Genomic DNA, 11,473 nt, shown 5'->3' with positions numbered 1-11,473 from the left:
ATCAATAACAAAACAACTGGGTGCCCCTGAAGATCTGTTCTATTCTAATTTATAACATACGAAATGCTCAAATATGATTATGTCTACTTGTTGAGATTTAAAACGGCTCATCTGTATTTCTGTAAATTGCAATAATACTGCATGTTTAGTTTCTCCCTGATATTGTTAAATCGGTGGGCTGACCTTTCAGGGTCTGACCGGCAGGGGCCGCCACCTCCCCGCCGCGCAGAGCGCTCCCCCCTGCTCTGTCGTCACCGCGTGTGGGAGCCACTCCGACACCAAGAGTAACACATCGTCTGATTGGCTGTCACCCCTGCACGGCCATCTTGTCCACCCTGTCAACATATTGACTTCTCCCCACAAAGCCACTTTTAACTCGCACCCAAGTAGGCTCATCCTCAAACACACATTCCCCAAAACAGCCGCACGCAAAAACCAAACCCGAACTCAAACCCGAATTAAAAATGAAGGCGAGGCGTCTCCCGTCCAATCAGGGAGCGGGACACAAATATGCAAATGAGGTTCATGCTGGTCGCGTCAGCAGCAGAGGAGCCGCTGCTGCGCCGCCGCTGTGGTCACCAGCACCAGCGCAACAACTACAACAGCAAGCCACAACTTCGGCGATAACATTCATTTAAACTTCGCGTCCGAAGTTACCCTTCCTGGTCCGCACGGGTAAGCCTCGCCGCTGTGCTTTGTTCCTCACACTTTGACGGTTCCGCTGACCCCTCCGGGCGCAGTTGGACTCGACCAGCTGTCACTCAGACGGTCAGTGTGGCGCTCGTCTCTCTCTCAGCTGTCCTGTGACACCGCCTCGCCGGGCGGGTGGGGAGCCACCACCCGCCCGGTGAGGCGGTTACACCGGTCCCGGTGTCACCGGAGAGACCACCAGCACCACCAACTCATATTGAGGATTGTATTATTTGTTAGATACAGTTAGATATGGTTTAGTCTCATGCTTTTTTTTCTCCTCCCTGCCTACAAGAGCCCTGTCTCTCTCTGACCCCCCCCCCCCCACTGTGAGTTTAGTTGAAGACACCTTTACCCCCAGTCTCTCCCTCCCCGCCTGATCCCTCCCCGCCGGATCCAATCCGTTCCACCTTCATCCTTGTTCTCATCCTGATGGCCAGTGGCGCTCCTCGTCTCTCCTAGTCTCTCCTCAGCTGACGTTGTGTTCCTCCCCCTCCCCTCGGTCTATTATTCAACTAAAAAGTTTGAACGTGTTTTATTAAATTTTACCACAGATATAATAAACTTGCGCCTTTTTAGTTCCGCGGATCTCGGGGTTGGATAGGTCGGACGTGCCTGTTGGTCTTTGGGACTGGGACCCCGTCGTTCGCTGGTTATGGTGGTCCTGAACTGGTAACGGTGGTCCTGAACTGACAGCGACCGGGCGCCTGGGACTGGGACGCTCTGGTGAGACCACGGAGTCCACCGTTCGGGTACCGACGTGGCGGTTTAAAGTCTTCGTTTTCTGAACGAACGTGGGAACGAAAGTGATGAACAACTGTTGTGTTGCTTCTGAGTTGAATGACCCCGACCGACCTCCGCGTCCACCTCCGCCCTCGCTCCTACTCATCATCCCCCCCACCCCCACCCCCCCTCCCCCTCCTCCTCATCCTCTTCGTGTGGGCGAAGGCGCGTCACGACACCGTTTGAATCCCGTGGCTCATCCTCCTCCTCCTGTGGAGATCTGGACACGAACACGTGTGGTTCTCGTATTAACTCGCATTGCAACGTCTTCTCCGGACCAGAAAAAAACGAAGCGCTTGTTTTATTTCGGGTTGCGAGTTGAATCCCCGCGGCAGAAGGTCTCAGTCCCGCTGGCCCCTTGCGCGCTGGATGAGTGACGCTGTGTCGCCCAGTGGGACTTGAAGCCATTGCTGGGAGGAGATGGGGATGGAGGTGCGGTCCGCGGACGGAAGTGCCCGTCTGTTCACACATTTGCACCCCGGGTCTGATTCCCTTTTCTTTTCCCACTTTGGACAACTGAGCACTTTCCTGTAGCGATGCACCGCCTGCGTCTGGATCAGGGCTGGAGCTCATGACGTCCGAGGAGGAGCGCAGCTGGAAGTCAACAAAGGCGGATGTGGAATGGTGTGTGTGGCTGTGGGTGTGGACTGGTCTGTGACTGTGGGGCAGCTGGAGGGGCTGGAGGTTAGCGCTAGGAGCTAACTAGCGGGGTGTGAGCTCAGCTGGAGCCGCTTTCACTTCATATCACCGTGGAGTTGGTAAGTTCTCGTTTCGTCGTCTCCTGGTTCCTGGTTCCCTTCGCGGGACGCGATCCGAGACGCGCCGGTTTATTTACGCGGACTTGGAGGTCGGTTTGTGATGAACAAGTGGCGATGAGGAGACGTGGTCCAGCCTGATGGATGAGGGTCCTACGTTACAGGAGTTAACAAAGAGAATGAGCGTGGTGGTGGTGGACGTGAGGGGTGTTTCAGAGGGGTCCCCTACAGCGGGGGTTGGGGGGGCCACATGAGAACCTGCACCGCGCGGGCAACAGGTGTTGTGGATGCGAGGTTGCACGATTTTGCACGACTGTGAAATGGTTAAAAATGTGTTGCGTCTTGCTGTTGGTCATAGTGTCTTGAAACTTTTAACGACCACGTTTATTTTTGTTATTGTTACAACGTGAAACGGAGAAAAGCCTAAAACGATTAAACGTATACCGGAGATATTTTGCACTGGATATAGATGCGATTGTTTTTGCTTCCAAAACCACCGTTCAACCACCTGTTGAACAGCCCATCTCAGAGTAGCCTGATTTTTGGTCTTGCACCAACCGCCGATGAATACATAGATATAGGATTCATTTACAATTTATAGTAATCAATTAATGCATTTTAAAACAAAACAAAACGTCCGGCCATTTTACATATTATAAATGCAGTTTATTAGAAGCAATTCCTTAAAAATGAAACGTATACAACGGCTCCGTTATACACAAAAAAGGACCATACATGCTGTATGGCAGGATAAACATAGTAATGCCCTGAATAAGGCCTACGAAATGTGATACATTTAATATAGCCATGTATTGGAAGAGGGGTTTAACAAGCGTTTGTATTTTAAATTTTCTATGATCAGTTAATAACATTGCTTGGATTGTTTTATAATTTGTATATTGTGGTTGATACCTTGTTTAAACCCTCTTAGAAATCCCAAATCATCGTATTTAGGGTTAAGGTTATCGGGCATTCCAACTGCCAACTATTCTTCCAGAAAACCAAGTTAAACCATTTTGTGGAAACTGTTTCCATTTTTGTTTAAGTATTGTTTCAGCCTTTGTTTTCTCTAAGATGTCCAATCTTTAAGAGAGTGTTCCCATTACACCGTATTCAGTCCCCTTTTCTGCCATAATTCAGAGTACCTGTACTGATCACTCTTTGGTTACAGTAGTAGTTATATAAACCGATGGAGCCTTGCATATCCAGTCAGCAGTATTCTCCCTCCCTCTTCTGCACCACTCGAGAACTTTGTCAGTGTGCTAGTGTGTGCAGTCATGTGCTCATTTATCTGAGTGCTATTCCATTGTCAACGGGCGCTTAAAAAAAAACCAAAAAAAAAAACCTTTCTGCCTCTGTCCAGACTCGTAGCGGTTGAAATGCCATTTGTTGTCCACTCTGTGCCTCCCGTATATTTTTTGAACTGGGTTATTTGAGGGGGGGACGAGGGCTTCAACAGGAAGATGCATCTGGTGGATGGCTGGCATTTAGTTGGCATCAGCTGCTTTACCCCACGCAGGGACCTGCCGATGGATAATTGGCCAGGCTGCGTTTATCTCAGGGCCCTCTAACCTAACTATTATTACCTGGCTTTTGGGAAATGTTCTGCACTCTCTGGCTTGCTTTGAAGTAAAGACCTCTATTTACCTCCGCCACGCGTGAGATAGTGCTGCTGTTTTTCACTCAGATTCGCCATAGTTACGTCAATGGTAAATCCAAATCGATGATGGAAAAGCATGACGAATCTGATAAATAACACAATTTCCTAAATGAGCGAGGTTGATCTTATGCTGCTCTTGTCACAACAAAACATGTCTATTACATTCTTATAACGTCACACACAGTCCTCAAGATTCCACACGGCAACGCTTTCTTATTCCTTAAATCCTCTAAAACGCGTCCTTGTTTCCACACCTCTCCTCAGGTCTGATGGACCCCCTGTAGCTTCTCGCCTCCGTCTCGGACCCCGTGGACGTCGACAGTCTCTCAGCGGCCCCCTTCACATTCCGCCATGGACTTCTTCGACGACCCCAACCTGTTTGTGGGGGCCTTGGAGGGTCTGGACGGGGAGGGCTTCCCCTCGGGGCCCTCCCTGGTGGACGAGCTGAACCTCACCACTGACTTTGAGCCCCTCACGGTGGAGCCGGCCGGCCCGGGGAAGCACCAGGGGATGGTCCCCGTGGCCGCGTCCGGTCTCCCCCCGCAGGCCATGTCTGCGTACGCACAGCAGATGGGACACTACGCCGGCGTCAAGGCACACAACCCCATGGGGCCGGTGTTCCACGGGCCGGGGGCGGTGGGCGACGGTGGGGTCGTGGCACAGCAGCAACACAGTCAGTACCACAGTGCCTCCCTGAGCCAGACGCCGCAGCCCAACGGACTGTATGGAAACCGCAGCAGTCCCATGTGGGGGAACCAGGACCAGAATGGGAACATTTATCACCCTCTCCCACAGCAGCAGCAGCAGCAGCAGCAACCACTACCCCCACTGCCCCAACAACAGCGGCTCCATCAGCAACACCAGATCCACAGCCAGCCGCTCCATCTCCAACAGCAACAGACGCCGCAGCAACGGCACCTGTGTCATCAGCAGCAGAGAATGCAGCAGCAGCTTCAGCAGCAGCAGCAGCAGCAGCAGAGCTGCCATCAACAACAATTGTTGAATCAGCGTCCGCATCCACCAATGGACGCCCAGACGCTATCACTGCAGCAGCAACACCACAGCTTCCCCTTCCACCACGGAGGCCACCCGCAGAGTCAGAAGCAGGCCCTCCTCAACCAGCAGCAGATTCAGCAGCAGCAGAGCATGGGAGGAGCGCGGTTTAACTCCAGAGTCGTGCCTCCGTCGGGTGTCCTTCTGAGTAAGACTTACCTGGAGGGTCAGGACGGCTCGTTGCACGGGGCTCCCCTCCAACAACAACAGCATCCACAACAAGGTGGCTACCAGCACGCCCGGGGAGGTCAAGCCTTCCCCAGCGCACACATGGAGGGTCCCGGCCTGTCGTACTCCATCCAGGCCTCGGCCATGGCTCACACGCTGCCCGCCTGCTCCCTCAGCTCTGCCACGGCCTTCCAGCCCTCGCTGTACCCCGCCTACCCCGGGGAGCCTGACATGCCCAGCCTCGGGCAGCAGTCCCTGCCCTCCCCCTCGGTGTCGAGGCCCGCCGTGCCCCTGACCTCCACTGTGCCTGGTGTCGGGTGTGAGTTCTCGCCGACTCCAGTCATGAGTCAGCAGCAGCAGCAGCAGCAGCAGCAGCAGCAGCAGCAGCAGCAGCCATCTCAGGCCCCCGCGAGCCAGGCGGCGGAGTGCCCCTTCCGTGCTCTGCGCTGCTCCGGACGGACCCAGGGGAGCTACAACTCGTCTGAGATGTTCGGTCAGGCTATGAGTTGCTACCCCAGCGCGGCCAGCAGCCAGCTGCTCCCCGGGCTGACTCAGAGCTGTGGCGTCACCGCCGTGCCCGACAGGAATGGGTGCCAGTCGCTGGTGGAATGTACGGTGCAGCCCGTGGCTCCAGGTGGGGACTTTGAAGGCCTGGAGCCCCCGGACCTTCTGCCGGACCTCCTGCCCCATTTAGAGGAGGCCCTGAGTCACCACGGGGGCTCCAACAGCTCCTGGGACAACGGCAGCCAGGAGAAGAAACTTATTGTCAGGAATATTCCACTTGTGGAGTACAAGGACGAAAAGGTAAGGCCATGACACACTTTCAAAGTGGAGCTGTTTTGGTTACTTTGGTTCCCAACGTTAATTTAATGCATTGTCTTTTTAGCCATGTATGTCGCTCGCAATTATGAAAGACAACGTGTTTTTCTATTTATTATGTCAGCATGGGATATATATTTGTCTTCATTTTTATTTCCCCTCTACCTGGCTTGGCTCGCGAGTCATGTTCAGACCCTGAACCAAGATGACTCGGTTCACTACATTATCACGGAATGAGTGCAAAGAGAACGGGGGACAAACAAAGCCAAACAGGTTTCGTTTCTCCTGTAGCTGGAACCCAGCAAAGGCTGACGCCCGGGAGAAAGTGTTGACGTGCTCGCTACAGCATATCGCTGCACAGAGGCCAGCCGAGCGTGTAATGTTTAACTAACTCAACCAGAGCGGGCATGTGCTCGCGCTGGTGTAGCCGAGAAGGGCGGGCAGAGAGAGCTCCCGCCGCCACTGAGAAGAGTCTGCCTCTGACAATGATAACGATCTGTCCAGCCTGACCTGTCTATCTGCCCGCTGCAGCGACAGCAGGTCGGTCCTGATTAGGCTGAGTGGCAGGAGTGTCTTCGGGACTTAGCTGTAAGCATACTTAGGGCTATATCAAGATGTGGGTCAGGGCAAGCCAGGGGCTGTTGCGTCCTGCCTGGTCGGAGCGTGTGGGGGAGGTGGCGCGCTCATGCCGGGGCTCTCGCTGTTGCTCTCGCTCGCTGCGTGGCTCTGTGTGGCTACACGTGCGAGCGTCTCGTGTGTGTGTGTGTGTGTGTGTGTGTGTGTGTGTGTGTGTGTGTGTGTGTGTGTGTGTGTGTGTGTGTGTGTGTGTGTGTGTGTGTGTGTGTGTGCGAGCGTCTCGGGTGTGTGTGTGTGTGTGTGTGTGTGTGTGTGTGTGTCAGGAGGTGGGTTGAAGGGGGGAGAGAGGGAGGGAGGGATGGAGAGGGGAGAGAAGGAGAGTGCTAGAGAGAGAGAGAGAGAGCTAAAGAGAGAGGTTGCTAGAGGGAGAGGGTGCTAGGGAGAGAGAGACAGAGCGCTAGAGGCGTGAGGGAGCTAGAGAGAGAGAGAGCTAGAGAGAGAGAGAGAGTGCTAGAGAACGAGGGAGCTGGAGAGAGAGAGAGAGAGAGAGAGAGAGAGAGAGAGAGAGAGAGAGAGAGAGAGAGAGGGAGAGAGAAAGAGAGGGAGAGGGAGAGAGAGAGAGAGAGAGAGAGAGAGAGAGAGAGAGAGAGAGAGAGAGAGAAAGAGAGAGAAAGAGAGAGAAAGAGAGAGAGGGCCGGAAGAGGGAGAGCTAGAGAGAGAGAATGAGAGAGAGAGAGAGCTGGAGTGCCAGGGAGCTAGAGAGAGAGAGCTAGAGAGCGAGAGAGCCGGAGAGCGAGGGAGAGTGGCTGAGATAGTCGGAGCTTAGCAGGAGGACAACCTGAGAGGAAGGCGACCGACAGCGGGGGGATGGGGAGCCTGGCTGTCTGTGGCCTGAGGCAGTTCCTGGGGATGAGTCGGTGGTTAACTAGGCAGTGTGCTCGGACCCCCGTCATCAAGAGGGGATGGAGCCCACGCTCGCACGATCACGGCCTTTAAAGCACTCTTCACTTTGATATATTTGGTAATACATAGTGGTACTGTTATTGTTATTATCTGGATTTTGTATGAACGTGCAGCAATCGCATACACTGATGCCTACAATTCCCGTTGCAATCCCAGGGTGGAAGAAAATGTATGGTTCCACTGATCAGGATATTTTCACAGTGAAGGAAATGTTTTAATGAATTGAAATACCAGATTTTTACTCATCATTTATATTATATTATTCCCTTACTTACTATCACATTTTGCCATTGTTTTTACTTATTTATCTATCACAAATATCATCTTGAAAGTTTGACAGCCGTAGTACATAGAACGTTTGCGTATGTTATTGACTACACTTTGCCATTATTTATTATCATTTATTAGCCAGAAAGGTAACTGCCTGAGTCTTTATGAAAGAGCACAGTGTGAGGCCTGGTATTGCCGATATAAGGAGGGGTAGAGCTGGGCGATAACGATATCACGATATAGCACATTTTTTGTAAATTCAATGAATAAATACCGTATTTTCCGCACTATAAGGCGCAGCGGAGTATGAGCCGCAGCAGCTAAATTGAATGATGTGTATATAAGCCGCACTGGACTATAAACCGCAGGTGTTTTAATGTTTTATTACCATTAGGGCTGGCCCGAATGCCATTTTTCAGGCTTCGAATACTCGTTGGTTTTTCGGAGCGAATATTCGAATACTCGTTCCAGAAAGAAACACCATCAAAAACAACATTAATAATCCCGATATACTCCCTGGAACCAATTTTGACAGTATCTGCATATTTCGTTGAAGATTTAATAGCTTTTGAACGTTAATTAGTAGGCCTAAGTAAGTTGAAGTTCCTTCGTTTTTCCCTGTGAAAGCGAACAGCTGTTCTTCCGTTCCAAATCAGCTGTCCTCTGCCGCACCGTTATATAAGCCACAGAATCGAAAAATGGGAAAAAAGGCGCGTCTTATAGTCCGAAAATTACGGTAGTTTATATTAAATGACCACATGGAAAGGCCTATTTCGTAGCCCCTCTTTTAGGTACGAGCTCACTTTGTCTTGGCTGGTCGTGGGAGTCCTTCTCCTATTCAGAATTGTCATGTTCACTCTCCTCCATGTTTGTTTATGTTGCCTTCATGTGCCGTGTTGAAGAATGTAAAGCGTCGTCCAAGTGACGTTAAATATTACCGTAAAGAGTTTGATTCGCGACAAGACGATATAAACGATAGAGGATAATATGAAACGATAGACATTTTTATATCATCACACGATATATATCGTCATATCGCCCAGCCCTAAGGAGGGGAAGCAGTAAACAAGCAGCATCATTACATCAGTGTCGTCCATGACACTACTGATACAGTGGAACAGAACAGCAAATGGATTCACGCTATATGGCAATGACTCCTCACACCACGCATGCCCTCGAAGGAAGAGCCGCCATAGACCTCACACTCTAGCTCAACCCGGGCCTTGAAACAAGAATACATCATCAAGTGCTGAGGCGTTTAATCACAGTCTCAAAGGGCTTCAATGGGCCACGTTAGATGCCACCCCTTAACCCCTAAGCTCTGAGGAAGGAGCACAACAGAAATAGCCCCGCTTCCAGTGATGTTATAGACTGTTATATGCATGGTATACACGGCGGTAGTTGGTGCTTGGTACTTGGATCTATGAACATCCTTACTGTACCGACAGGCTTGCGATGTATTGTTGTTTCTCTTTTTTCTGACAAATGTACTTACTGTGAGTCTGCTTTGGATAAAACCGTCTGCTAGATGCCATAAATGTAAATGTCTGGGCTGAAATAACTCAAAAACAAAGCAAAGTTAGACATCAGGAATATATTGCTTCACATATGTGTTGCATGTAAAACTAGCAACTATACGTCTGATTTAAAAAAATAAATAAAATCTGATCATTTTAACAAACAATATGCAAACTCTTATATTCCATATCCAACCTCTTTTTGAGGACCAGGGAGGCAGTGATTGTTTACTGTGCTGTGTTTCCTCCTTCTGATCACATCTGTCTGGAGATCACTTAACAGATGTAGACGGATTACACATCTATTATGGTCAAATTGATGTTATGGACCAACACCGAATCCACAGGGCGCTCTGCCTAGTGAGTGGCCTTAATATCTCTCTGTAACAACATAACATGAAGCCAGCCCTGCCTTCAAACTGTGTTTTACATGCTCTCCGACAGACAAATCCGTTAAAGGCCTGGATCAGCGATTGATAAATGTTATCTTAATGTTCTAACCCTTACGTCAAGGTGTATTAGTGCACCGTAATCGCGGGCCGCAACAGCGTCGCACCGAGTCCTGTGTATTTGTAAATAGTCTTTGTTCAACCGCCGTTGGCTCACAGGTTGCCTCAGCGAAGGTACATCCTGTTTGGTCAACCCTGATCTAGCCGCCTCCTCTGCCCGGCAACCAGGACAGCAACATGATGACACGGGTTGTCTCAGGCCGAGTCCCTCCGCCCGGGTCCGATTGTCCGTCGGTCCGCATGTCCTGGTTGGAAACGGGGACACCAAACCGCTGGCGTGCGGGGGCCGGGCTCTCCGTGTCTGTGTCCACAACCAGCCCAGTGTTGGTGCTCAGAGGCTGACGGTGCTATTCATGTGCACTGGTGTGTAAAGAGTTGGCTGATGGTGTGTTTGCTGAACAGGCAGGACATCAGAGGATGGCTGCCTACCCTTCACTGCCCTGCAGTGGATGCAGCTAATTGGGATTTCTCAACGGCCGCGAGGTTCAGACGCTGCTGGGAGTGGTGCTTTTAGCATGAAGTGAGCTGTGGCAGACCCTGCTGTCGTCTAACAATGGAGATGTTGTATGTGTCCGATGGGTCGAGTTACATTTATTTATTTAAGTGAAAATTTTAAATGAAGTGAAATTATTTTTTGTAATTTCACTGCTCCTATCTGTACGGCTAATTTGTGGGCCACAAATTTCAGGCCTAAGACGAGAGGATGTGATTAGTAGTTCTGTTACCCGTCACTTACTCGTAGATTGTCTGTTCTACTGAATTGACAACATCATCATCATCATCGTCACGTTGGGTATCTGCGGTTATTACAACGCTGTTAATTTTTTTTTCTGTGAATAGTATTTATGGTAATTTTGCCTTTCATCATGTGTATCTGAAAATGTGGTTTCTCTGGGTAAAAATACTAAACAGATATTTCATGAAAACCGTCCAACTTTTGGTCAACCTTTCTCAGTCCAGATTGAAAAGCAGAAATCTTTATTAATTTGGAGTGCTCTTAAATGTTAGAGAATAACCAGTTCACAGTAATCAGTCTAATATTTGGCTTGCCTTCTATCATTTGTGTGAAAGCCTGTATTTAACTCCACTGCTTTCCATTTGGTGAATCAGCCCAAAAGCACCCTTGGAAAAGGGACTTTTTCACCTTTCAACCAATTTGTACCACTTGTCATTTTCCCCTCCTACATAGTATCTGTTGTACATGGAAACACGTCATGCTTAAGACACAGGATGCCATATTAATGCTACTCTATTTACTGCAAAAGAGTTGCTTTGTCAGAATGGTTATATTGAAGTCCCTTTAGTTTACATTGCAGATTCATTCCTATCACAGACTATAAGAGGGCGATTATCGTCCATGCAAACGCACTGCCTTACACAAACAAATTTCATGTACGTACACACGCATCTTAAAGAGACGCAATGTAGAAGCACATCCTCCAGTCCTTTCACGTAGTATAGTGGGGGATTTCAGCCCTGCTTCTGAGAAGAAATGTTTGTCTTGTCTTGACTTCTTCATCAGTCAATGGTTTGTTCTTCTCCTCTCACTGTCAAACAGTCAGTCCTCGACCAATGATCGCCATTCACAGTCGGGCTGGGGCCTGGCATGTTTTGTTGGAGACTGGCAAGGGCTTTGACAGCCATATTCACATTTTCAGACACGTTCTTCACAGAGGCGTTGTATTCTGTCTCTGTCTCTGAGGGACATTA

General features: G+C 50.0%; 1 protein-coding gene across 6 annotated transcripts in view; it reads left to right on the top strand.

The window, feature by feature from the left end:
• Window positions 1-418: 418 nt before the first annotated feature.
• The window catches only part of chd9 (chromodomain helicase DNA binding protein 9), an 82,404-nt gene continuing 71,349 nt past the window's right edge, over window positions 419-11,473 (top strand). For 2 of the 6 annotated variants that reach the window (XM_060071368.1, XM_060071366.1), the window contains exons 1-2: window positions 419-675; window positions 4,153-5,913. In XM_060071368.1, coding sequence (XP_059927351.1) covers window positions 4,240-5,913 — 1,674 coding nt within the window. In that variant the 5' untranslated portion in view covers window positions 419-675; window positions 4,153-4,239. Of the gene's footprint in view, window positions 676-1,662; window positions 2,232-4,152; window positions 5,914-11,473 lie in introns of those variants that run through there. The other 4 variants (XM_060071367.1, XM_060071363.1, XM_060071365.1 and 1 more) reach the window with 4 other exon arrangements.

Source organism: Gadus macrocephalus, chromosome 14 (genome assembly GCF_031168955.1).
Source record: "Gadus macrocephalus chromosome 14, ASM3116895v1".
NCBI classification, from domain to species: Eukaryota; Metazoa; Chordata; class Actinopteri; order Gadiformes; family Gadidae; genus Gadus; species Gadus macrocephalus.
This window is presented reverse-complemented; position numbering and strand designations above follow the sequence as displayed.